Source organism: Nomascus leucogenys, chromosome 15 (assembly GCF_006542625.1).
Source record: "Nomascus leucogenys isolate Asia chromosome 15, Asia_NLE_v1, whole genome shotgun sequence".
Taxonomy (NCBI): domain Eukaryota; kingdom Metazoa; phylum Chordata; class Mammalia; order Primates; family Hylobatidae; genus Nomascus; species Nomascus leucogenys.
Window position 1 is genome coordinate 81,195,083 of NC_044395.1, and position 26,600 is coordinate 81,221,682.

At 42.3% G+C, this 26,600-nt stretch overlaps 1 protein-coding gene across 4 annotated transcripts; it reads left to right on the forward strand.

The window, feature by feature from the left end:
• Positions 1-3,958: 3,958 nt before the first annotated feature.
• On the forward strand, positions 3,959-24,031 carry HTATIP2 (HIV-1 Tat interactive protein 2). Of its 4 annotated transcripts, none has more exons than XM_030828845.1 (6): positions 3,959-4,017; positions 4,504-4,699; positions 7,391-7,498; positions 16,731-16,868; positions 22,457-22,518; positions 23,247-24,031. In XM_030828845.1, the coding sequence occupies exons 2-6, from the start codon at positions 4,505-4,507 to the stop codon at positions 23,470-23,472; spliced, it is 729 nt and encodes a 242-aa protein (XP_030684705.1). In that variant the 5' UTR covers positions 3,959-4,017; position 4,504; the 3' UTR covers positions 23,473-24,031. The 4 variants fall into 4 exon arrangements, with proteins under 4 accessions (XP_030684705.1, XP_030684706.1, XP_030684704.1 ...); XM_030828846.1 differs by having other exon boundaries at positions 3,969-4,065; XM_030828844.1 differs by having other exon boundaries at positions 4,006-4,179.
• Positions 24,032-26,600: the final 2,569 nt, after the last annotated feature.

The window sequence follows — 26,600 nt, forward strand, 5'->3', positions numbered from 1 at the left end:
AAGTTCATTCTAGCTTCTGGTTGAATTTAGACAATGAAGAGTATGAGCAAGAGTACAGCCTTTGGGTCATCTTGCAGGGTCTGAGAGTAAGACCGACATGAAGGGAAATAGAGCCACGGTTGGGAGAGGGACTGGGTCCTGGCCCCATTGGCTGACTGGCTGATTCTGGTCATGCCAAGACTATTATATACACTGATTCTTTAGTTGCATAAGCCAGGACATTTCGTTTTTTTTTTTTTTTCCTCAAAACATTTTGAGTTTGGGGCTTCAAACACGTGAAACAGAGTCTTAATGAAGGTATTACTAAAAATATAGCTCTGAAGTGAAGATGCATGGATCGCTGATCCTGAGGACTCTGAATCTGACCTAAATACAGTTCCAGTCTCCATAAAGCCCCATCCTACAGCAGATCCTGTTTTGAGATTTCTCTGAGATTCTGTCTCTCTCTTATACATGTTGTGTAGCCTTACAATATTACAATATTCACCATCTTTACCCAACATGAGTCAGTCTGTTCCTTGGAGCAAAGTGAATGTAATGAAACGGTTCCCATCTTACAGATGGGGAAATGGAGGCCAAGATATATGAAGAGACTTCATCAAAGGCAAACCCGAACATGGCAGGCAGGTCTCTGGCCAAGGATCTTTCCATGCTACCTCCGTTTCCTTATGTCCCCTTTCCCTCCTTCCCTATGCTTTCCCGTTTCCCTTTGCCCTGAATTTTTGTGGTCTAGTTGCTCTAGGAGCCTAGGTCTTGTCACATTATCTCAGCACTTGGATGAGAAGGTTCCAGCTGTCAGAGAAGGAAAGGCATGGACTTGTTTTTCTCTGAGTTTCCTTCTATTTCTGTATGCTCATTTGGCATTCAGCATGTGCTACCCTATGAAAGTTTGGGGGATGTTTTATAATGTTGCTTAACTTTATTTAGCTTCCCAAGTATTTATGACCTGCCTTCAAGATGAGAGTGAGTTTAGCTGGTGTCCCTGATTCATCTCGGAAAAATCTATTGTGCCTAGCACAGTATCTGGCTTGCATTAGATAATCAGTAAATATCCATTGACAAGATTGACTAAAAGAATCTTATGTTAGGCAAAATGCTGGCTAAGCTGCTGTAACAAAATTACAGTGGCTCCAACATAACAGAAGTTTATTTTTCTCTCACTGCCCAGAGGTGTGCAGGCAGTCCAGAGTGGGCAGGCGGCTCTGTTCTATGAAGTCATCCAAGGACTCCTTGCCCTGCTATCCTCTAGATAGTGTCTTTCTCCTCATGGTCCGAGCTGGTTTACCAGTACATTCACATTCTGGCCTAAGGAAAGGGGGAAAGGGAAAGTGAAGGGAAAGGGAAAGTGAAAGGAAAGAAGGTAACTTCCTTATAAAGATGTGATTCAAATGTGCACATATTACCTCTGCTTGCTTCTCATTGGCTAAATCGCTGTCAAGTGCTCATGCTAGCTTGCAAGTGTGTTGTGGGAAGTCAGGGACCCCGAATGGAGGGACCGCCTGGAGCCGTGGCAGAGGAACATAAATTGTGAAGATTTCGTGGACATTTATCAGTTCCCAAATAATACTTTTATAATTTCTTATGCCTGTCTTTACTTTAATCTCTTAATCCTGTTATCTTCGTAAGCTGAGGATATATGTCACCTCAAGACCACTGTGATAATTGTGTTAACTGTACAAATTGATTGTAAAACATGTGTGTTTGAACAATATGAAATCAGTGCACCTTGAAAAAGAACAGAATAACAGCAATTTTTAGGGAACAAGGGAAGACAACCATAAGGTCTGATAGCCTGCAGGGTCATTATATATATATATATATATATATATATATATATATACACACACACATATTATATATATATATATATATTACATTATGTGTGTGTGTGTGCGTGTGTGTGTATATATATGTATATATATATGTCCAAGAGTAATGAAAACATGTTACTGCAGAAAGACTGGTCCAATAATGTTCATAGGAGCCTTATTCATAATTAGCCAAAATGTAGAAACAAACCAAATGTCCATCAACAGGAGAATGTTTAAACATGTTGTGGGATATTCATACTGGAATACTGGAAGGCTACTCAGCAATAAAAAGGAATGAATTCCTGATACATGAAACAACCAGGGCTGATTTACTCATTTAGCATAGTAGGCACAGTTCTGGGGCCTGTGAAAATAAACTTTTAGGTGGAAGAAAATGTTTGAGGTGGAAGAAATTGTCATATTCATCTTTATAGCAACATAGTCATAAGACATAATTTTTGATTATGTAAATAGTGTGTGTGCATAAAATGAAGGGGCTCATGAAGTGCTTAGGGCCCATAGAAATCATAATGCAGCCCTACAAACAAGAATAAATATTAAAATATGTGTTAAGCCAAAAACCTGGGACACAAAAGAGTACATGCTGTACTCTTAAATAGAATTCTACAATAGGCAAAACTAATCTATGTTGATAGTGACCAGAAAGTGATTGCCTCTGGAGTGGGGAGAGATTGCCAAGAAAGGAATGAAGGCACTTTCATGGATGGCAGACATGCTCTGTATCTTGTTTTTGGTGGTGGTTATTTAGGTGTATATACAATCTTCTAAAATCATGGAACAGAACCTTTAGGATCTGTACATTTTATTGTATATTAATTATGCCACGATTTTAAACAAAGAAAGGGGAAGAATAGACAGGGTACAATGAATAATTTCTGTGACAGATTTGATAAATGAATTACTAGGACAGTGTTTGCTGACGAGGTTTAACATTGCATTCTTGTAGAAAAGCTTTAGGAACTCAAAGGGAAGAGCCCAGGCGCTGTGACAGGCCAGTGGGGAATGAAACACACTGCTCCATATCAATCAAGCTTTTTTATTGCAAACAACAGAATATATCTGGTAAGCTTATAGCACAGGAATTTATCAGAAGAATAACAGGAAGTACTGTATTCACAACAGTCTCTGAAAACAGGCAGGAATTTAAGACACGATCAGACCATCGGATGGCTGGTGGATCATACGATACCATAATCTTATACCCTTGCCCCAACCAACCCACATATATCTCAGGCCTTCACTGCATCTTTGCATTACTCCTCCAAAACTGAAAACCTATGTGTGAGCCTCTGGTTGACTGAGCCTAGGCAAAGCCTACGTATAATAACTCCCATGGAGATGGAAGAGGGAATGTGTTTCATTGGCTTCTAGATGGGAGGTGGGGCCCCCAAATGACCAATGTTCCCAACACAACCTGAACAATCTGAAATTATTCAGATTTCTGCTTGTCATTCTAACATCTGTTCGGGACTTCCAAGATCCAGGACAGGTCCAGTGTAGATAGCTGTGTTCCAAACTACTAATCTGGGCTAGGAAGCCTTAATCACAGGTGTGGAAGGTCACCCGAGTTCAACTATCTAGGTGACCGAATTAGGCCAGGACCTGGGCAGGGAGACCAGTTATTCTGGGGAGATATAATGAGAGCTTGAATTACATGGGAGAAATATTTGTAAGGCAGATGGGATAACAGGACCTGATAAATCTGTAATGTGGAAAGTCTAGAAAAGAAAGGAATCAAAGGCGATAGCCTGATTTCTGACTTGACAGGGTAGAAGGAGGGGTGTGTGTATGTGTATGTAGGGACAGTGACACCCAAGACAGGCTAGGAATAGGTTTGTTTTATTCCTGTTTGGGGTGGTTGGGTGGGCAGGGTTAAGTTTTTGACATGGTGAATTTGAGATGATGGCCAATATACAATTGACATTCCAGTTTGGGGGACCATTGAAGATCAAGTCTGGCAAGTCTATTAGCTGGGGCCTGGGTGAGCTGAGCCCAGCAGGTGAGGGAAAACGCGGAGAGAGGGTCTTGCAGATTCCTGACTTAGGAAGGGTCGCGGCCCCACGCACGTGCTCTCGGGGTCACCTTCCCCGCGCCTGTGAGGGTGCCAGGAGTTCGTCCCCAGGTCCCGCCCCTGTGGGCGGAGCAAGGCAGCGTCGCCGCGAGGCCACCCGGAAGACCAAGCCGGGTAGGCGCTGGCTCCGTCGCCTCCAATCCCCCGGGCCGACCAGGGAAGGTGGGATACTCTGATGGTCGGGCCTGCGGCGCTGAGCGCGGCGGGCGCGGCTGCTCTGGTGGCCGCCCTGCTCCTGCTGCGCTGTGAGGACCCAGGGCCGGGGGCTGGCCCCAGGTAACCCCTCCGCGTATGGGACCGAGCTGGGCCCGGTCTCCTGGCCGGGCCAGAGATACTGTGGGGGATGCCCAGTGGTGCCAGCAGCTTGTGGCACCTGGGCGCACCCTCCAGCTCGGGCCCCTTCCGATGGGTCTGCTGGCTCAGGTGCGGGAGATGGCCGGGGAGCCGCGCCCCGCACGTGACTCAGCACCTTCCCCAGAGCCCGGACTGCGGAGAACAATATCCTCCTCCCTAACAGATAAACAGCCCTTGTTCCTCGCGATAAGGACGGGCAGTCCCCCGACACTTTAAGACCGGCACCTGTCGATGTTATTTCCCCAGCATGGCCGAAACAGAAGCACTGTCGAAGCTTCGGGAAGACTTCAGGATGCAGAATAAATCCGTCTTTATTTTGGGCGCCAGCGGAGAAACCGGCAGAGTGCTCTTAAAGGAAATCCTGGAGCAGGGCCTGTTTTCTAAAGTCACGCTCATTGGCCGGAGAAAGCTCACCTTCGACGAGGAAGCTTATAAAAATGTGGTGGGTATTTCAGCTGGGACTCAAATGGACCCCCGGGATTCTGCGAGGTGAACATATTTCATGCCTAAAGGCTGAATACTGCCCTGCCAGCGGTGGGGGTAGTGAGAGGCCATCAAAACTTGGCCAAGATTGGTCTGTGAGAGGCCCTCCCAGAGGTCCGACTCCTGGATTGTAGCCCAGGTGTGCCTGCCTCCCGCTCATTGTGTGGTGTTGGGCAAAGCCCTTCTCTCCATCTGCAACCCTATAAAGCTGGGTCTTGGTTGTAATGGGGGTGGGGGCTGGTGAGACAGAAGAGCACTGTTTTCAGGGTCATGCAAGCTGACTTCTAGAGGCAGCCCTGGTGACCTTGAGAATTTTCTCAGCCACTTTCCTGATTTTGTCAACCTGCGCACTTCACACTAATATTGTCAGGGATTCTGAAACTGCTTTGCAGAGTGAGAAAGGTCTATGGCAATGAAAGGTGGGGTTATTCACTTACAAGAATTTGCCCTGCCTGACTTCCCAGGCTTGTGTCTGTAAATCGAATATTCCCTTCACTCTAAGGTAAACTTTTTTTTGAGACGGAGTCTCACTTTGTCCCCCAGGCTGGAGTGCAGTGGCACGATCTCGGATCAGTGCAACCTCTGCCTTTCAGGTTCAAGCGATTCTCCTGCCTCAGCCTCCCAAGTAACTGGAACTACAGGCGTGCATCACCACACCTGGCTAATTTTTGTATTTTTAGTAGAGACAAGGTTTCACCATGTTGGCTAGGCTGGTCTCGAACTCCTGACCTCAGATGATGCTCCTGCTTCAGCCTCCCGAAGTGCTGTGATTACAGGCGTGAGCCACCGTGCCCAGCCTAAGTTACACTTTTATGATTATAGGAATGATATACCAGACTTCTGTCTTGTCATGACCCCCTAAATATCAGAAGCCTGAGTTTCTTGGAGATTCTGTTCTTTATTTAAAGGGAATTATCTGTGAACTTGAACAAATTAATATAGGGTGATCTCAAGACACCACAGCTACAGAATTTGGCCCCACAGGTTTCACAGGAAGAACATTACAAATAATAAGCCATCTTGCAAATAAATGTTCTTGATTCTCGCAGGTCTGTGTTCAGGTCATGGTGTGAATGCCTTTGGTCCATCAGGACTTGTTTATTTAAAACAGACATCTTTCCTCAGGCTGAGGCAGATGTGTTCTCACCAGTTTCATGGGCTGTGTCAGATATTCATGGTAATTAGAAGCTGAAATTGAAGGCCGGGTGTGGTGGCTCATGCCTGTAATCCCAGCACTTTAGGAGACCAAGGCAGGGGATCTCTTGAGGTCAAGAGTTCCAGACCAGCCTGGCCAACATGGTGAAACCCTGTCTCTACTAAAAATACAGAAATTAGCCGGGTGTGGTGGTGCACACCTGTAATCTCAGCTACTCAGGAGGCTGAGGTGCGAGAATCACTTGAACCCAGGAGATGGAGGTTCCTGTGAGCAGAAATTGTGCCACTGCACTCCAGCCTGGGTGACAGAGCAAGACTCCATCTCAAAAAAAAAAAAAGGAAACTGAAATTTGAAATCTGTGCTTTGAGTGTCGAGTTTTGGTGGCACATCTGTCTGACTAGGTACTTTGTGAAACCCTATTTTTCTTTTTCTTTTTTTTTTTTTTTTTTTGAGATGGAGTCTCGCTCTGTCGCCCAGTCTGGAGTGCAGTGGTGCGATCTCAGCTCACCGCAAGCTCCGCCTCTTGGGTTCATGCCATTCTCCTGCCTCAGCCTCCCGAGTAGCTGGGACTGCAGGTGCCCACCACCACACCCGGCTAATTTTTTTTTTGCATTTTTAGTAGAGACGGGGTTTCACCATGTTAGCCAGGATGGTCTCGATCTCCTGACCTTGTGATCTGCCCACCTCAGCCTCCCAAAGTGCTGAGATTACAGTGAAACCCTATTTTTCTTTAGTGTCATAGGCAGTGCCAGAAAAATTCTTTTCAGAGCTGACGGTAAGGATGGAAACCAACATTTTATCTGAGTTCCTGGATGATAGGAATTTATCATGCTTTCTTTTTAAAGTTATACAGCAAACTTATAAGGTTAGATGGAGGTTCTTAAATTTCTGTGTGCGTGAGAATTAAGGTGGGTGCTTGTTAAAAGTGCAGATTCTGATTCAGAACTATTGGCGTGGGATGTAGGAATATGCCTTTTTATTAAGCACTCCCTGACTAATTATAATGCAAATGGTTCATGGATTGGACTGAAGGAAAGATTATCACCACCATTTTACAGCTGAAAAAAAAAAAAGCTGTAGTGTATGATGCCCATAATTACATGCCTAGTGAGTAGCAAGCCCAAGATTTGCAGCTAGGTCTTCTTTAAGATGCCAAATGCCATCTCTTGCCCTCACATCTTACGTCAGTGGTCTCCTTCCTGGTAAGCTACACACAGGTCTTTTATTTTTCCAGAGAGAGATTATAATGGAACCTGACTTCAGAAATCTGGATCACCCCTAATCCAGTTATATAGACTGTGGGTATATGTGTGTGTTGTTGATTTTGAATCGAGGTTCATTGATTTTTGGTTGGAGAAAAGGAATTTGTAAAATTTGATGTTAAGTGGACAGGCCTATCAGTAATGTTCTGTAACTTAGTCTTTAAATCTAGAGGGGGTTTTTGGTCTGTTGTTTAAATAACATGAAACTACATACAACTGTGTTCTTGCTTAGAATCAAGAAGTGGTGGACTTTGAAAAGTTGGATGACTACGCTTCTGCCTTTCAAGGTCATGATGTTGGATTCTGTTGCCTGGGTACCACCAGAGTGAAAGCCGGGGCGGTAAGGAAGGCATATGCTTTTTTCCCTTTTTGCTGGCCAGTAATATCAAGGATTCTTTTCTTGCTCACTCTTTTTCTTTGTGCCTGTTGCAATGCTTAAATGTGAATAAGCCTTTATTGTTTAAGATTCTATATGCTGCACTAACCTTTGGTATCCTTTTAATAGTACTGATAAGTTCGTCTTTCAAAGTAATCTTTGAGTTCAGGCCCCAGTGCTGGAGACGTCGTAAATATTTATGTGATTTTGCCTATTGTGATTATCGCTATCACTACATCCCCTGACTAAGGGAAACCGTGATGTCTGAGTAAAAGTAATTGGTTTATACTGTTAACAATCAGCTTTTTTTCCCCTTAATAAATGTTTTAAATTAGAAATGTTCTGTCTCACTTGAGTAATTTGCTTCAACCTATTTTCATGTCGAGCTTTAAACTTCTGGAATAGAACATCAGAACACAGGCACGATTCAACCAGCCTCCAGCGATGACTCAGCCTTCAGTGATGATTCAACCCCACTGATGATTCAGTCTTTACTGACGCAAAACTCTTTTAACACACATTTTATTTTCTTTTTAATGGTGTTCTAAATTGAGTCAGCTCCTGTCCAGAAGTCATAGTTTACTACATAGTTAGAAGTCAGAGTTTACTTCATGGATTCTGGGCAAATGTTAATGCAGGTACATCTTATTTAATTTATACTTTGACTATAGTTTATTCCTCTGGCAGAATTTACATGCTGGAGCTGAAAAAACCTGCATGTTCTGCATATGTATCCCAGAACTTAAAGTAAAATTTAAAAATATATAATAATAAATACATAAATAAAACAGAAGAAAGTGAAAAAAGTAAATAAATAAATAAAGTCGGTTAGCCCAGGCACAGTGGTTCATGCCTGTAATCCCAGAAAAAAAAAAAAGAAAAAGATATATATATATGACTATGACTCTGCCGTGGGAACTCTCCTTAGGTTTATAAGCCAGACCCTTTCACCTGAATCATTAAGGGAGCATATAATGAAGAACTATTCATTTATACCAACCAAGTAGTTAGATTCAGATGTATTTCTCTGGGCCTCCTTGTGATGCAAAGAGTAACTCTATGTATGCTTTCAATCAAGATGTATTTCCGTATCTTCTGCAATTCTGCATATCTATCCTGGAACACAGCTGGGATTTAAGCTCTGTGATGGGAACTGTGGATTATAGAGAAGTTTGACTTTCCCAGGAATTGGCACATTATCTCTCCTAGAAAGGGTCATGTTCCTGCTTAACAGTGGGTACAGTCTTTTCTGTCCCAGGCACAGTCACAAGCGGTGTGCCCTCCAAAAGCATCGAAAAACTTTTGTTCCAGGACACTGCAGTCTCAAGTGCCAACCTGGTTTTGGTGGTGAGTCAGCAAAACAAAATGCTGCATTAGGCATAGAAGGGTTGATTTTCATGACATAAGGCAAATATCATTATAGGGTGTGCCAGGGAAAAGTCTAAACTGCTTTTTGTGTTCAAACTGGGTAATGCAATTTTAATCAGAGGAATTGTGTGTCTTCACTATCCAGAATTTTCTTTTTTAATGGGGTTGATTCTCCACCTCTCAGGCTATTCAATACCTTTTGTTCTCCTTTAAAATCAATTTGGAAAGATAAAAGTAATTAACTAGTAAGCAAGAATAGACTAATGAGCCTAGACTATTCACCTAGCTTAGAAATGAATTAGGACTTAAATGATTTAAGAGGTTAGTGGTGGAAAGCAAGCTGACACTTAAACCAGAAAAGTGTTTTGTTTGTTTTGGGGGGCTTAAAAAAAAAACTAATTTGGGCTGTGTACAATATAAAGTTGGGAGGTTGTGATAACTTCAGCCAATATGAAAGAGGTGACAGTTCATACGTGGCTAAGTAACGATAGTGTTTTAAGTGGGGGTTGTGGATTTCCAAGCTTATCCCAGCTGGTGTTCTGGGTCAGCAACCCTCTCTGTAGAAAAGAGTTCGTTGGGTTGTTTATCATATGAGTACTACAAAGCTAGTGGCAAAACTAGTACGCTTCACTAGGGATTTTGTAACTGGAACATCCCATATATTGCCTTAGCAGTCTGGGTTTCCAGCAGAGAAACTTCAAGAAATTCACCTTTTTTGTCTCAGTATTGAGATCCTCTGAGTAGGTGGCTTATTTCCCTGTGATGTTCAGTGTATTAGTTTGCTAGGGCTGCCATAACCCAAGTAGCTTAAACAACAGAAACGTATTGTCTCACAGTTCTGGAGCCTAGAAGTCTGAGATCCGGGTCTCAGTAGGCTGGTCAGTGCTCTGAGGCTGAGCCCTTGAGTTTCAAGGCTCTCTCCTTGTCTTGTAGATGGCAGCCTTCTCTTTGTGTCTCTTTACATGGTATTTTCCCTGAATACCTGCGTCTATGTCCACATTTCCCCTTTTTATAAGACCACTAGTCATACTGGATTAGGGACCACCCTATTTAGTATGATCTCAACTAATTACATCTGCAGTGAACTTATTTCCAAGTAAGGTCATATTCTGAGGTAATGGGGGTTAGGAGTTCAACATATGCATTTTGGGGGGATGTAATCCAACCCACAAAATTCAGTCTACTCAGGTTTCTATTGACACTGGTTCTAGGAAAAGGTCTATTAGCTTTCTTCAGCTGTTTGGAAGACTATTTCCTTTAGCAGTAGCTGGGTAGATGCTAATCTTCCTTTTCATATTCACAGAACATGGTTGTTCAGTCAATGCACTGGCTCCCTGACTTGGCCCTGATCCAGATCTACTGCATCAGAATCTCTGAATTTGGAAGCTTGGAATCTGTATTTTTAGCAGGCTCCTTGGGAGATCCTGATGCAGTCAACCCTGTCCTTCTCGTTGAACCTGCTTTCAAGAGGCATTAGGGTGTATTAATTCTCCTCACTTGCTGGTTTTCTGGGTACTGTGGTCCTAGATAACCTTCACCTTGCTTTAGTGAGTAACTTGTCTGCTAGTGAAGATTGAAATAGGCTTTGAAAACCATATCTGTATTGTCCTGGAGTGAAGCACAAAAACTTAGAGATGCCAGTGAGAATAGTTCATTTCCCCTTATTTGTATCAAAAGAGGGATTTGATTAGTGAATTCAAGGTGGTTCGATGTGGTTTCACCTTTTCATTTGTCTCCTCACCTGGTAGTAGTAGGCTCCAGAAGTCCAGGTTCTTGTTTTCTGTTGAGTGGATGATGTCATTAATGTGATTAATGTGGCCACTGTGACATTTATTAGGCATCTCATGGCCCATCTCCTTAGAATCTTATGGCTTCTGATTCTAATGATCTGCTCTTCTAATTCAAAGGTTTGCAATACAGGCTGCCACCTGTTTTTGTACAGCCTGTGAGCTAAGAATGTCTTTATTTATTTATTTATTTTTGAGACGGAGTCTCGCTCTGTCACCCAGGCTGGAGTGCAGTGGCGCGATCTCGGCTCACTGCAAGCTCCGCCTCCCGGGTTCACGCCATTCTCCTGCCTCAGCCTCTCCGAGTAGCTGGGACTACAGGCGCCCGCCACCACGCCCGGCTAATTTTTTGTATTTTTAGTAGAGACGGGGTTTCACCGTGGTCTCGATCTCCTGACCTCGTGATCCGCCCGTCTCAGCCTCCCAAAGTGCTGGGATTACAAGCGTGAGCCACCGCGCCCAGCCAAAAACTTCAAATTTTAGTCTTTATACGTAAAGTGGTATTGGGACACAGCCATGCTTATTACTTTATGTATTATTTGTGGCTGTTTTTGTGCTATTAATATAATGGTAGAGCTATATAGTTGCAACAGAGGCCTGCAAAGCTAAAAATAGTTACTGTCTGATCCTTTACAGGAAAAGTTTGTCCACCCTTGTTCTAATCTCTGTTGTTTTATTTGATGTCTAGGAGGGGGCTTGTGAAGTGGCGAGGTCCTAGCTGGTTCAAGGGACCCAGATCACAGGCCCTGTTTGGTTGCCAAGTAGCTATGGAGCCTGGAGTTTGCTGGTTAGCTTTTGGAGGCCACTGCCTCCTTGTCTGTCAGAAGGAGGTGACCAGTGAACCCACCTTCCTACTGCAAAATTCTTAAACATTTTTGTGTTTTTTTTGAGACAGAGTCTCATTCCATCGCCCAGGCTGGAGTGCAGTTGTGTGATTTCAGCTCACTGCAGGAGTGCGATTTCGATCACTGCAGCCTCCACCTACCCAGCTCAAGCAATCCTCCTACCTCAGCCTCCCAAGTAGCTGGGACCACAGGCACGCGCCACCATGGCTGGCTAATTTTTGTATTTTTTTTTTTTTTTGTAGAGACAGGGTTTTGCCATGCTTCCCACCCAGGCTGGTCTTGAACTCCTGGTTTCAAGTGATCTGCTTGCCTCGGCCTCCCAAAGTGCTGAGATTACCACGAGCCATTGCACCCGGCCTGAAAAATTCTTTGACTTTATGAAACACAGAAGAAAGAATGTCCAATTGGAAAACTTTTTCAAGAACATATAGATTGACCCAGGAATACTCAGTATCTGCTTTATTTTATTTATCTATCCAGAACTCCTTCTCTAACCAAGATCTTTCCCCTACCATTGAACATCAAATATGGAGATGCCCTCCAGGACACAAACAAAAGGTGCCTCAGATTATAACATTTGGTGTTTGTCAGCATCTTTGTTTTCTGGTCTAATTTATAGGGTTGGATTGAAAGGGAGTGAAGGAGAAAGAACCTGAAGCAGAAATATGGCTGAGTGGGACCTTTACAAAATGATAGACCCACCCTTCTTGGAAAAAGATCCCCATGATTTACTTTTTTATAAATTAATTAATTTTTTAGAGACAGGGTCTCACTGTGTTGCCAAGGCTAGACTCAAATTCCTGGGATCAAGCGATCTTCCTGCCTCAACCTCCTCAGTAGCTGGGACCACAGACCACCGTGCCTGACCCCATGACCTTCTTGAGTCGTTTAGATGTGCTCACTTGTCCTATCAGTCAGCACTGAAATACTATACCTTGTTAGGATGAGTTGTTCTGAAGCCAGAATGTTGTTTTTAGTTTTCAGGCACTGGTAAAGAAGATTAGAAGAAATACTTAGTAGCTTTGGATTTTAGTAAGACTTTAAGAGTCATTGGAGAATTTGTTGCCTTTGATGTTGTGGAGCCTATGAGGATATCTCTACTGAGCGTAGTATACTGTGTTTATTCTTTCTGAGAGGGTGCTGGGAAAGGACTTTATAGTGGGAACTTAATTAATTCCTTTTTCCAGAAGGGACTCAGATTCCTAGCTTAGAGCAGGACAGACTGGCTATGGAATCACAAAGACAGAATGACGTGTGGACTTAATACTCTCAGAAGAGATGTCTGTCCACATGGTTAGGGAAACTAAGTACGGTTTTTCTAAAAATTGTGTTTCTGAGATATGAAATAACTTTGTTTTAGTTAGTTTTTCTGTTTTTTTTTTAATCGAGCTATTGGAGAACAACAAAGGGCATGAATAAGATTTTAGAGATCGCTCCTTTCATCTGTATATAGAATCTTCCTCACTCCAGAGAAAATTGGTGTGTGATACCTCCTAGTCAGTCATCAGGACCCATGCTTCAGTTTGATTTTTTAGTCTTTGAAAGCTGTTGACCCTTTTGCTTTTGAGTTTCATTCACCAGCTAAAAGGCCACGCCATCAGGGTGACGGAAGTGAAATTCAAAATTTAGTGGGCTTGGAAAAACGCGTATTTATAATCAGCTTGAAGGCTCAGAGGATTTGCGAAATCGTTTTGGATTAACAGCCATTGATTGCTAATAAAACAATATTTAGCTTTGTCCAGAGAACAGCAATGGAGAAAGGTATGGGCACCTTGTCAACAGGCCCCATTGAGCAGGGATGATGAGCTAAGTGTGGGGGTCTCTGCAGCAGCGTGGGTGCTCGTCCTTCAAGGAGCGGTTGTCAGTTGTTAGCGAGGTGGGTGAAAGGAAGGACGCCAAAGTCTGATGGCTGGGGTGGTATTGATGTGCCTTAGCTGACTAATCAGATTGAAAAAGTCCCATGGTATTTATGTCACTTTAATTTTCATCAAACAATTGGAGACGACAGCACTCTATTAAGGAGAGGTTGATCCAGAACTAAAGCCAAATAAATTAGGGTCTCAGTTTAATCAAATTATCCTTTTACTGGCTCTGGATTAAGTGAGAGAGACAGCGTCGGTCCGGAGACTTGTGATTGGCTGAATCTTTCCCTTATTTTTAAAGGAACGGATGAAAGAAAAAGTATTTTAACAGACGACTATAATAATCCTTCCAATCAATCTTGCTAAAACAACAACAAAAAAACTGAATTTATTTCACTAAGTCAACTGTGTCATTTTGTTGTGAATAACTAACCTGTCATTAAAATCAGAGTTCTGGTGAACTGGCATGAGGGGAAGAAACAGATATGGAAGAAAAATTCAGTGTTTTAGAATTTTTCTATGTAGTTTTGGCTGTTTCTCTTGGCACACTTTCAGCACATCTAAAGTCTCCATTTGGAGAATGGCTCTGAGGGTAATCACTTCTCTCTCTCAGGATGTGCTGAGTATTAAAATTGGTTTGCTTTACACTGATTTTAAAAGCAACGCATGAATTTGAGTCGGTATATAGACAGCTTGGCAAGTCCGTTGTTTAGGATTGAGTGTCAAAGTATACAACAAAAAGTATACAAAAGGAGATGGTGATGACTCGTGAGTAAAGAGGTAAGTTTATATTACCCATAAACTAAGGTAGAAAAAGTAAGGCAGAAAAATAGCACTGTCCTCCAGGTGGTGGATACAGTTAAAAATGCACTTGTGAGTGATGGGAAAGGAGGATGAGGAAGGCTTTTACGGTAATGGTAATGTTCTATTTCTTGATCTTGGAACTGGTGGTAGAGCATGTTCAGTTTATGAAAATTTATTGAGCTCTATACTTATACTTATGTTTACTTTTACGATATACTTCCATACACAGTTAAAAAATCTGCATGGGCCTGTTGCTTTAAAATTGAATTCTGTATTAGTTTCCTATTGCTGCTTTAATAAATTCCTCAAATTTAGCAGCTTAAGACAACACAAATTTATCATCTTAGAAGTCTGACACGGGTTTCCCTGAGATAAAATCAAGGTGTTAACAGAGCTGCATTCCTTTCTGGGAGGCTGTAGGACTGAAACCATTTCCATACATTTTTCAGCTTCTAGAGGCCACCCCCATTCCTTGGCCTGTGGTCCCCTTCCCATCCTCAAGGCTGGCAACGTGGTAGCCAAGCCCTTCTTAGGTTGCATTACTCCAGCCTGCTCTTCTGCCTCGTTCTTTTACTTTTAAGGTCCCTTGTGATTACATTGGGCCCACATGGATAATTCAAACTAATCTCTCTGTTTCAAGGCCAGCTGATTAGCACCCTAATTCTAAACACTGAATTTCTCTTCCACATCTATTTCTTCCCCTCATGCCAGTTTACTAGAACTCTGATTTTAATAATGGGTTCATTACAACAAAATGACACAGTTGACTAGTGAAATAAATTCAGTTTTGTTGTTGTTGTTTTAGCATGATTCATCTTGCTTCTGCCTAAATACCATCTGTGATGGAATTCCCCTTTGTCATGTAACCTGACATATTCACAAAGATTAGGACGTGGGCATCTTTGAGGGACCATTATTCTGCCTACCACAATCACGGATTAGTCATTTTCATTTAGCGAGAGAGAGTGGGGGATAAAAAAGGAACATGGGTACAGTGAAAAGAGCACTGCTCAGAGTCCAGAATCTGCACTCTGCTCTCGGCTCTCCCACTTCCCAGCTAACAGTTCACCCGCCCACTGGACCTTGGTTCCCGTCTATATCATGAGGGGACTGGATGTGATATTTCCTAAGGTACCTGCCAACATTCTATGAAAGATACACATCACCCTACCAAATAGAACATTTAGAATCAGTAACTACTGCAGAGCAAATTTTTAATTAAAAAAAAAATCAGGCCGGTCGCAGTGGCTCACACCTGTAATCTCAGCACTTTGGAAGGCCAAGGTGGGTGGATCATCTGAGGTCAGGGGTTCAAGACCAGCCTGGCTAACGTGGTGAAACCCTGTCTCTACTAAAATACAAAAATTAGCCGGACATGGTGGCGTGTGTCTATAATCCCAGCTACTTGGGAGGCTGAGGCAGGAGAATCACTTGAACTCAGGAGGCAGAGGTTGTGGTGAGTGGAGATCATGCCACTACCCTTCAGCCTGGGTGACAGAGCAAGACTCTGTCTCAATCAGTCAATCACGGGGGCAGTAGTCTAGTCTTCAGATTTGAAATTCCTACTACTCTTAAGAACTCGTTCTGTAATTGTGACTACCTATGAAGTTCAGCTTCAATAGACTTTAGACTTGTCTTCAGCTGTCTTGGGTTTGAAGATGCCAGAATTTATGGTGGTCTCAAGAGACTGTTACTCCTTGGAATTCCCATTTCTGGGTAAAGGTGCATGCTTTTCAGTTAGGCCCTGGAAGTGAATCTATATTCTGTTATTTGTGTCATTCTCTTCCCTCCCCTTTTTATTACCACTTAGTTCTGTTTGTTTCTTACTGGATTTACCTTTTCTCTGCTTTCACTGGAGTTTTGTTCATTCATTTTTGGAGCATCTACTGTATGCTGGACATGTGCTGATGCTGAGAGATGAATTAAGAAAAAAGACCCAGCCACTGCTCTCACTGGACTGAATCTAGATCGGGTGTCTCCAAACATTTTTGATTAGAGACCCATAATAAAAAAATTCGAGGATGCATTCTTTACTAATGTGTGAGGTACATTGTAAAGCATACGCAAAAATTGGGAATTAAGTAGACTTCGTTCTCTTAGTGCCTGGGGAGTGTCCTCACCCATACTCGGACACCCTACCACATTAGAATTGACACAGAAAACAGAGAGGCGTGTAAAGTTGTAAAGTTATTAAGACAAAAAAAAATGTCTGGCTTAAAAGTAGTTTCTCAGCCTGATCTTAATTGTTCCCTTTGTTCTTTGCAGATTTGTTTGGTGTCTGTGTTTCAATGTCATTGTCCTTGTTTCCTTATTGCAGTCCAGCCTTGCTGCATAAGCTGGTATGTCTATCCAGAGGACCAGACCTGGAGCCTTTCCCAGGGTCTAAGCCTGACTTTCATGTATTGCTTGGACACATTTTATTTAGATCTCCATCCCTCCGGGCCTCCCAGCCTGCTACCCAAGCCAAATAGTAATCTTTAAGATGAACTTCCTGCTTTTTGGAAATAACTCATGTCCTTTTCCCCCTTAGGAGGGATTTGTTCGTGTTGACCGAGATTATGTGCTAAAGTCTGCAGAGCTGGCAAAAGCTGGAGGGTGCAAACATTTCAACTTGCTATCCTCTAAAGGAGCTGATAAATCAAGCAATTTTTTATATCTACAAGTTAAGGTTTGTGCAAGTTTCTGTTTTTCATACACTTTGGAGAACCCTAGCTATTTGGCAGTACTCAAGTATATAAAATATTATATAATACAAAAAACATCAAATACATTATATTATGCATTTGTATGGCTATGGGACTGCAGGAATATATTTAGTAAACGGGAATGATTTGAAAGGTAATTTCCAATGTCCTCCTCTCTATTAATTATCCAGCAAGAAATGGAATGAGATATGGCGTCTCCAGCCTTGACTGTCAGCATGGCAACTTAGCATTGGAAGAGACTTGGAGGCAGTGATTCTTAAACTTTTCCGTCAGTTTCCCTAATGACTGAGAGGAAAGAAGAGCTTTTATTTTTCTAGAGATTTGGAGAAATCTATCCTGAAGCAGTATTCTAGTTACAAACTCAACTTTCTTTTCTTTTTTTTTTCTTCCTCTTTTTCTTCCCTTTTTTTTTTTTTTTTTTTTTTTTTGAGACAGGTTCCCAGGCTGGAGTGCGGTGGCATGATCTTGGCTCACTGCAGCCTCTGCCCCCGCCAAGTAGCTGGGACTAGAGGCATGAGCCACCATGCCTGGCTAATTTTTGTATTTTTGGTAGAGATGGGGTTTCACCATGTTGCCCAGGCTGGTCTCAAACTCTTGAGTTCAAACAATCCACCCATCTCAGCCTCCCAAAGTGTTGGGATTACAGGCATGAGCCACTGCGTCTGGCCTCAACTTTCTTAAAAGTCTTATGTTTTATGTTTTAAAATTTTATGCACATTTTGCTATTCTTAGTACTATACATATCCCTGTTTATTTTAATTTAAAAGGTTTCTATTAACTTTTCTTTGAGTTAAATTGATGCTGCTGGAAGATAGGCATGGCTTTGTCTTTGTGTGCCTCCCATTGCACCCCAGGTGCCCACAGTTTAAGCAGCAGAGCCACAGAGATCATTCAGCCATAGACTTTTCCTATGTGAAGTCCTTTTACAGAAGTTCATCTCGCTTCTGCTTAAGTATCTCCAGCACTACAGAGATTACTATCTCATTGGCCAATTTTTTCTATTTTGGGTCAGATCTACTTGTCCAAAAGTCTTTACCTTGAAGTGAAATTTATTGCTATGTAAATGCTAATTGTTATCAATTATGCCTTTTAAAATAACAAAAATACATCCAGTCTTTCTTTTGCATTGTAGTTTTTAAGACATTTGGAGATTATGGCCTCCTTAATTATATGTTTCCCAGGCATAACACCTTTAAGTCCTTGCAGCATTCTTTATGGGTTCCTGTGTCTAGCTCCTTCATGACTGCATCACTTTGCTAAGGGTGAACTTTGCAGTGATATTATACTGGAACTGCAGTGGGAGTACTATTCACGCTGTGGACACTACATTTTTTTAAAAAAATTAGATATAAGATTGTTACTATTTTACCAAACATCCTTATTATGTTGTTGGCACATGATCAGCCTGTAATAATAAAAATTTCCAGATTTTTTTCACATGGCTTATAGCTGAGCCATATCTCACCTATCCTAAAATAGTATTTTGAACCAGATGAAGATCAGTGAGCCACCAGTGAAATTGCCAATGAAGATCAGTGAGCCACCAATGAAGAATGGAAAAGTTTCCACTTAATTGTCAGAGTTTAGAACAATTCTTAAAAGGAAAAAAGTCTGTTTTTCTTTTTTCTTTTTTTTTAGAGTCAAAGTCTTGCTCTGTCACCCAGGTTGAAGTGCAGTGGAGCGGTCACAGATCACTACAACCTCAAATTCCAGGGCTCAAGCAATCTCCAGCTTCAGCCTCCTGAGTAGCTGGGACTACAGGCATGGGGCACCAGGCCCAACTTGTTTTTCAAAATACTGACACATGTGGGTTCTGAGAAAGGTTATCAAATAGGATTTTTGCTCTCATTGGCAAGATCAACATTTATACCTTTTAGGAAAGAAAATATACATAAGATATTTCCTCATTGTTAAAGATAAAGGCATTACTACTGACTCATTGGGTTATAATAATGATTCAATCAGATTTTTAAAAAAATAGCTAACATTAAATGAGCCAGGCAGTGTTCTGAGGGCTTTTATGTGCATTTGTGTGGAAACAGGTACTGTGATATTAAGACCACCAGCTGTTGGCTGGGCATGGTGGCTCACGCCTGTAATTCCAGCACCTTGAGAGGCCAAGGTGGGAAGATCACTTGAGGCTGGGAGTTTGAAACCAGCCTGGGAAACGTGGCAAAACCCTGTCTGTACTAAAAATACAAAAATTAACGGGCACAGTGGTGTATGCCTGTAATCCCAGCTACTCGGGAGGCTGAGGCAGGAGAATTGTGTGAACCCGGGAGGCAGAGGCTGCAGTGAGCCGAGATCACGTCACTGCATACCAGCATGGGGACAGAGTGAGACTCTGTCTCAAAAACAAAACAAAACAAACAACAACAAAAAACACCAGCTGTTAAGCGGCAGAGCTAGAGCTTGAACCCAGGCTGTCTGCTTCCAAGGCCTATGCCACTAGCCATTATATAATGAATAGCCTTCGTCACTAATACATGCAAAAGGGACCCAGCAGAGACTGGACCATGACAGAGCCTCAGCAAATATTAAGGCCAATACAACGGAAAGACACTTCTGATTTCACTGCAATTGGCCTGCATTACCTGCAGCCTGGGATTATGAATTAGATTAATAAAGGACAGAAATGACCACCAAATGATCCAACCCACAATGACGCTGAACGATATATAATTGCTTTTACAATTTGGAAAGATTATCTTTCCGAAATAATCTTTCAACTACTGTGTGTAACATTCCTAGTATTTATTGCTTATTTTCTCAGCCTCCATGTGTGTGTGAACTCCCCCCTCCCACCCAATTTTGGAAACTTCTTTATTCTTTAGGAACATTTATTCTACTCAATGAAGTTTCAATTGCATTCATTCATGGTGGGCCAGCTCTGGGGGCCTGGATCAATCATGTGCTTTATGGGCACTCTGCTGGTGCTGTGGGGAGATGTGTCAGGATGTGGAGCCCAGAGTACTGGATGGGCCTCGTGTCCTCTGTTCTCAGGGTTTATAAGCTTTGGTTTCCTCATCTGTTCAGGGTGAAGTTACACTTTCCAGACATGTGACATTTCATTATTGGGTACCATCCTTGACCTCAAGGAGTTTATAATCTGCTTATATTGGGGGATCCCCAAAGACACCCCCAAGTTTGGTAATTCACTAGAAAGTTTCATAGGACTCAGCATACAGTCATACTCACAGCTACAACTTATCGCATTGAAACGATATAGAGCAAAATCAGCAAAGGGAAAAGGTGTGTGGGGTAAAGTCTGGAGGAAAGTAGGTAGAAGCTTCCAAGAGGCCTCTCCCCATAGAGCTTGCACAAGATGTGCTTAATTTCTCCAGCGATGAATGTTTTCTGCCGGAGAAACTCATCTGAGCCTAGGAATGCAGGGTTTTTATGGGAGCCAGTTACATAGGCACATTGGCCTAGCAAAATTGCAGCCCTCCAGAAGAAAGGCAAGTTTTCAGCATAAACCACGTTATTTGTGCAGACAGTTTAGGCATAGTACATTACTCTTATCAGATAGGGAATGGTGGGAACACACCGAAAATCCAAGTTTGCAAGCACAAGCCAGGGGCCAAACTTGCAACAGGCCTTTCTAAGGATAGCAGTCTCAGCCTGCTATGGTATGTCTTTTATGCACACTGCTAATAGAGACAAATCTTTTAAAAAGCTAAGAAATGGGCCGGGCGCGGTGGCTCATGCCTGTAATCCCAGCCCTTTGGGAGGCCGAGGTGGGTAGATCACTAGGTCAGGCGATCGAGACCATCCTGGCTAACACGGTGAAACCCCATCTCTACTAAAAATACAAAAAATTAGCCGGGCGTGATGGCGGGTGCCTGTAGTCCCAGCTGCTCGGGAGGCTGAGGCAGAATGGCGTGAACCCAGGAGGCGGAGCTTGCAGTGAGACGAGATTGCACCACTGCACTCCAGCCTGGGCGACAGAGCGAGACTCCATCTCAAAAAAAAAAAAAAAAAAGCTAAGAAATATGTGTCCACATAAAAACTTGTGTATGACTGTTCATAGCAGCATTATTTATAATGGCTAAAGAGTGGGAACAACCTAGATGGCCATCGACTGATGAATAGATGAATAAAATGTGATATATTCATGCAATATAATATTATTCAGCTATAAAGATAAATGATACATACTACAACATGGGTGAACCTTGAAAATATTATGCTAAGTGTGAGGAGACAGTCACAAAAGGCCACAAATTATATAATTCCATTTATATGAAATGTCCAGAATAGGCAAATCTATAGAGATACAAGGTAGATTAGTGGTTGACTAGATCCCCAGAGGGTAGGGTATGGGGAGTGACTGCTAATGATATGGGATTTCTTTTCAGGGTGATGAAATATTTTAAAACTTAGATCGTGATGAAGGTTATACAGTTCTGTGTATATACTAAAAACCACCTATTAAAAAAAAAGAACAGCCGAGCGCTGTGGCTCACGCCTGTAATCCCAGCACTTTGGGAGGCTGAGGTGGGTGGATCATTTGAGGTCACGAGTTCGAGACCAGCCTGGTCAACATGGTGAAAACCCCATCACTACTAAAAATACAAAAATTAGCCAGGCATAATGGCGGATGCCTGTAATCCTAGCTACTCGGGAGGCTGAGGCAGGAGAATTGCTTGAACCTGGGAAGTGGAGGTTGCAGTGAGCCAAGATCATGCCCTTGCACTCCGGCCTGGGTGACATGGTGAGACTCTATCACAAAATAAATAAATAAATAAATAAATAATTAATTAATTATAATTAAAAAATTAAAAAATTTTAAAAAAGAAAAAGATGTTTAAAAATAGCTACTTAATCGCGCCACTGCACTCCAGTCTGGGTGAGAGCGCGAGACTCCGTCTCAAAAAAAAAAAAAAAAGTTACTTAAATGTCTGTGATGAGACAGGTTAAGTGCCAATTGAGTGGTACACACGGGCCCAGAAGGAGGCGTGCATGACTGTGTGGTAGTTCACAGGCCTTTGGAAGTGCCTGTGGGCTGAGCTCCTCAGGCATTTTGTTTCCAGAGATGCCTGCCCTGAAAATGCATTTTATTTAACAAATTAGATTTAAAGCATCATCTAGATGTAATCCGTCTTAAAATTTTGTGAGGTTTAAGAAGTGAGTAATATAGTGGGTCTATGGTTTTCTGACCCACTGGAACTACCTATAAACCAAAAAAAGTTAGTGTCTGCTAGCATGCAACATGAATTCTGGACTAAATAGAGGATATTCTTTTATGATTTTACTAACATATGACTTACCCTCTCTGAATCTGTTTTAATATCAATAAAGTGAGAGGACTGACTATGCAGCCATTCACTCATTTAGTGGATCTTTTAAATGCAAGACTACACATCAGGATTAAATGATCTCTTCCTTAATTTCCCACACTCCTTGGAACCTAAAATTCTAGATAAGGATATTTTGAGTATTGAGATCTGCAAAAGCAGATTATCTTCAAAACCACAAATTATTCTCTCTTAAACTTCACCCAGGTGAGCTGGTCTCGATTAAATACTGAAAATGTGTTTTTTCTTAATAGGGAGAAGTAGAAGCCAAGGTTGAAGAATTAAAATTTGATCGTTACTCTGTATTTAGACCTGGGTAAGTATAGTATTTATACTGAATGAGAGTATGCCACTGTTGGTTAATCCCTAGATGCTAATTTTTCATTTGGAAAGGCTGACAGCTGAAATATCTAAGATATGAAAGACATTGGCTAGAGGTAGATTGCTTCTCTGAAGGACACACCTTTTTGCTTAGAAAGGGTAGATGGTGGGGCCCGCTTCAGAATAGTCTGGAACTTCCTGGACAGCATTTGCTGCCTTCTTAAATCCTCTTCATGCGCCAAATAAAACCTTAAGTCTACTGTATTAGTCTGCTCGGGTTGCCATAACAGAATACCACACAGATCGGGTGTCTTAACAGAAATTTATTTTCGCACAGTCTGGAGATTGGAAGTCCAAGATCAAGGTGCTCTCAGCGTTGGTGTCTGGTGAGGCCTCTTTTCCTGGCTGGCAGACAGGCCACCTTCTGGCAGTGTCCTCACAGGGCCTTTCTTCTTTGTGTATGCAGAGAGAGAGACCTCTGATGTCTCTTCCTCTTATGAGGACCCCAGTCCCATCACACTAGTCCTATTCCATCCTTAAGACCTCATTTAACCTTAATTACTTCCCTTAATGCCTTATCTTCAAATATAGACACAGTGGGGATTAGGGCTTCAACATTAGAATTTTAAGGGGATACAGTTTTGTCCATAATGCCCACTGTGGTCTCAGTGCAATTTACCACCTCTTCCTCTGCTTTTCTTTCTTTCCTTCTTTTTATTTTAGAGTTCTGTTATGTGATAGGCAAGAATCTCGCCCAGGTGAATGGTTGGTTAGAAAGTTCTTTGGCTCCTTACCAGAATCTTGGGCCAGTGGGCATTCTGTGCCTGTGGTGACTGTGGTTAGAGCAATGCTGAACAATGTGGTGAGACCAAGAGACAAGCAGATGGAACTGCTGGAGAACAAGGCCATCCATGACCTGGGGAAAGCACATGGCTCTCTTAAGCCATGACCACGCTGGAGAAATGGTTTTTATTGTCAACCTTAACATCCATCACCAAATCGGTAATTTCAGGGTCTAAAAAAAGTCAGCATGTTTTAACTTTGTTGTTTTACTATCCTCAGGCATCCATTCCAATCAAGAAATGATGGTGCTCTGCATCAGTGGTTCAGAGCCTGGTTATACATATAGATCACTCAGGGAGCTTTGGAAAAATAAAGATTTGTCAGCCCTATCTCAAACTTGAATCAAAATTTCTGGGGTGTGGGCACAATAATCTGTAATTTTCTTTGTTTATACTTCCCCTGATGCCACTGGTTCTGATGCCCCTGGTTGGGGGGCCTGCTTTGAAATGCTTGTCTGCAGAGTCACAACAGCCATGCAAATGAGCTCTGCTCTAAAATTGTTGACATTCATGTCTCTGAGTTACAAAAGTGCTAATTCACTACGTGTAATTGTGTAAGTAACATTGTGCCTTTACTACTTCTTTATGTAATAGAAGTTATATACCTAAGCTTATATAATACATGGGGAGGATTAAATAAAGGAATAAAGATAAATGGACAACTCCTGGGTGCCTCTTAGATTGCTTGAAAATGCCCATGTAGTGTGATATGCAGCATTTCAGCCTATGGGGTGATATAATAGCAGCTAATATTTACCAAATGCTTGCTAAGTACCAGTCTTTATGTGTATTATCTGTGCTTTAACCCTCTTATAAACCATCCTTATAAAGTGATACCATCATGATCTTCATGTCTTAGATGGGGAAATGAGGCTCACTGTGGTTAAGCGCCTTGCTCAAGAGTCCAAATCTGAAGAACTGAAGCGAAGAAATGGCAGAGTCAGGATTCTAACCCAGGTCTGCCTGATCCCATAGATCCCATAGATCGTGTTTTTTTTTTAAGCACCCTGCAAGAGCACTCTGTTCCCGTATATTTCCAGGTAGTTCCAGTTGATTGTTACTACATGTTGTGGATGAACAAAATTGAAATATTTGGGTTTCTCCTTTGTTCTAGTGATAAATCACTAAATGTTCACATAGCAAGGAAAATTCTATGCCACCAAAGTGCTCATGCTGCTGCACTTTAAAAATTAAGGCAAAGGAAGATGCAGAAGGAAGGGTCAAAGGCAAAAGGAGCACACATTGCTAATTTCCATCATGGAACAAAAGATGTTAATGTAACTTGTCTTAACGTCTGCACCAGGGAAGCAAAGTGATTCGAGTGATTCAGTCAATTTTTCCAAGTCTACTGTATGCCAAGTACATTTCAAACTGCAGTATACACTGGAGGATAAAGGCCATTCTCCTTAATTTGGAGTGTATATCCTTAGAAGGGAGAAGACATTCCCAGTGTCAGTCACCCAAAAAAGAGGCATATTTTAGGGCAGGGTGGGATATTGAAATGTGAGCTTTAGAAGGAAATGAAATATCTTCCTTCTGCCAGGTGGGGTTCCCTGGGAGTTGGACTTTGAAGAGCCTAAGTGTGTTGTTTTGGTGGTGAAAAAGCATGGGCCGAGGATATGTTGAGGCCTCTGGGCTCTGAAAGCAGCTAAACCCAGTGGCCTGTTTTAAGTTATTCTCCTTATATTATTTCCTTACTCACAAACCTTCGAGCAGGTTTCATTCAACATGTTATTCTGGTCTCAGTAGTGATGTGGGATAATGAGGAAGGGTCTGTGTTCACCTTTGGAGTAGAGAGAAAAGCAGCCCTCTCTTGAGTTCTGCATTGTGGTGAGACATGAACTTACTAAGGAACAAGATTCTGGCCCAATCACTCCTCCACAATGGGTGTTAACTGGTTTTATTGTCAGCACAGAATGGACTGGGTGTTCCATTTAGTACTAAGGGATTCAGGAAGTTTTCCACCAAATGTTACACAGACAGAAAAAGTTTATGTTGGAAGGATGAAGGGAAAAGTTGGATGGGCCCAGGTAATCAAAAGTGTTCATTAATTCATTCAACAAATGCTTATTCAGTGCCTCTTACGTGCCACTGAGCATATAGGCACTGGGGATGCATCCATGAACAATGACTCCAACTCAAGAGGGCCAGCAGCTATTCTGGCAATGTCCTAGGATGTAAGAAAGCTTCAAAATTAATATTTGGGCTGGATGCGGTCGATCACGCCTGTAATCTCAGGACTTTGGGAAGCCTAGGTGGGCAGATCACTTGAGGTCAGGAGTTCAAGACCAGCCTGACCAACATGGTGAAACCCTGTCACTACTAAAAATATAAAAATTAGCCAGGCGTGGTGGTGAGCACCTGTAATCCCAGCTACTAGGGAGGCTGAAGCAGGAGAATCGCTTGAACCTGGGAGGTGGACGTTGCAATGGGACAAGATCGCACCACTGCACTCCAGCCTGGGCGACCGAGTGAGACTCTGTCTCAAAGATAAACAAAAACAAAAATTAATATGTAATGGATTCTGTCCTCTAGGAATTTACAATTAGGGAGAGAAGTACATTTAGAAGTACATTTACCAATAATATAAGGCATCATTTTTATTCAGTGAATACATTCAGTATCTATTAATACTATGGGCCAGGCCACATATTATGTGCCAGAGAAATGAAAGTAAAGAGACATGGCCCTTACTTACCCTTATTGTTCAGTGCTGTGGGGTATCACCAAAAAAGAAATAAAAAAACCAAGTAAGCAAATGGTGGGTGCTAAGAAACTAAAAGGATACTCCTGAAATAATGGTGGAAACTATTTTAGAAATGGCCTGAGGAAAGTGTTTCTGGTTGAGACCAAAGGGACCTACCCATTTGTAGAACATTCAATGATTAGCAGTAAATAAAAGGCTTAAGGGTGGGACCCAAGGTGGAGGGTTCCATTGGAAAGAGGCAGGATTATGCAGGGCCTGATAGGCCAATTAGATAAACTCTGCTAGAGCCTGGGGTACTCCCTCCTAAGAAAGAATTCTGGGCCGGGCGGTGACACAGGGGCAGGTGGATCACCTGAGGTCGGGAGTTCAAGACCAGCCTGACCAACATGGAGAAACCCTGTCTCTACTAAAGATCCAAAATCAGCCAGGCGTGGTGGTGCATGCCTGCAATCCCAGCTACTCGGGAGGCTGAGGCAGGAGAATCGCTTGAACCCGGGAGGTGGAGGTTGCAGTGAGCCGAGATCGTGC

What these genes read in the sequence shown, in the direction of transcription:
- HTATIP2 (XM_030828844.1), top strand. Translation starts at nt 4,079, where the DNA reads ATGGTCGGGCCTGCGGCGCTGAGCGCGGCGGGCGCGGCTGCTCTGGTG. An exon ending in AGGAAGCTTATAAAAATGTG is followed by an intron (nt 4,700 to 7,390) that starts GTGGGTATTTCA and finishes GTTCTTGCTTAG; the next exon opens with AATCAAGAAGTGGTGGACTT. An exon ending in CCAGAGTGAAAGCCGGGGCG is followed by an intron (nt 7,499 to 16,730) that starts GTAAGGAAGGCA and finishes TTTCCCCCTTAG; the next exon opens with GAGGGATTTGTTCGTGTTGA.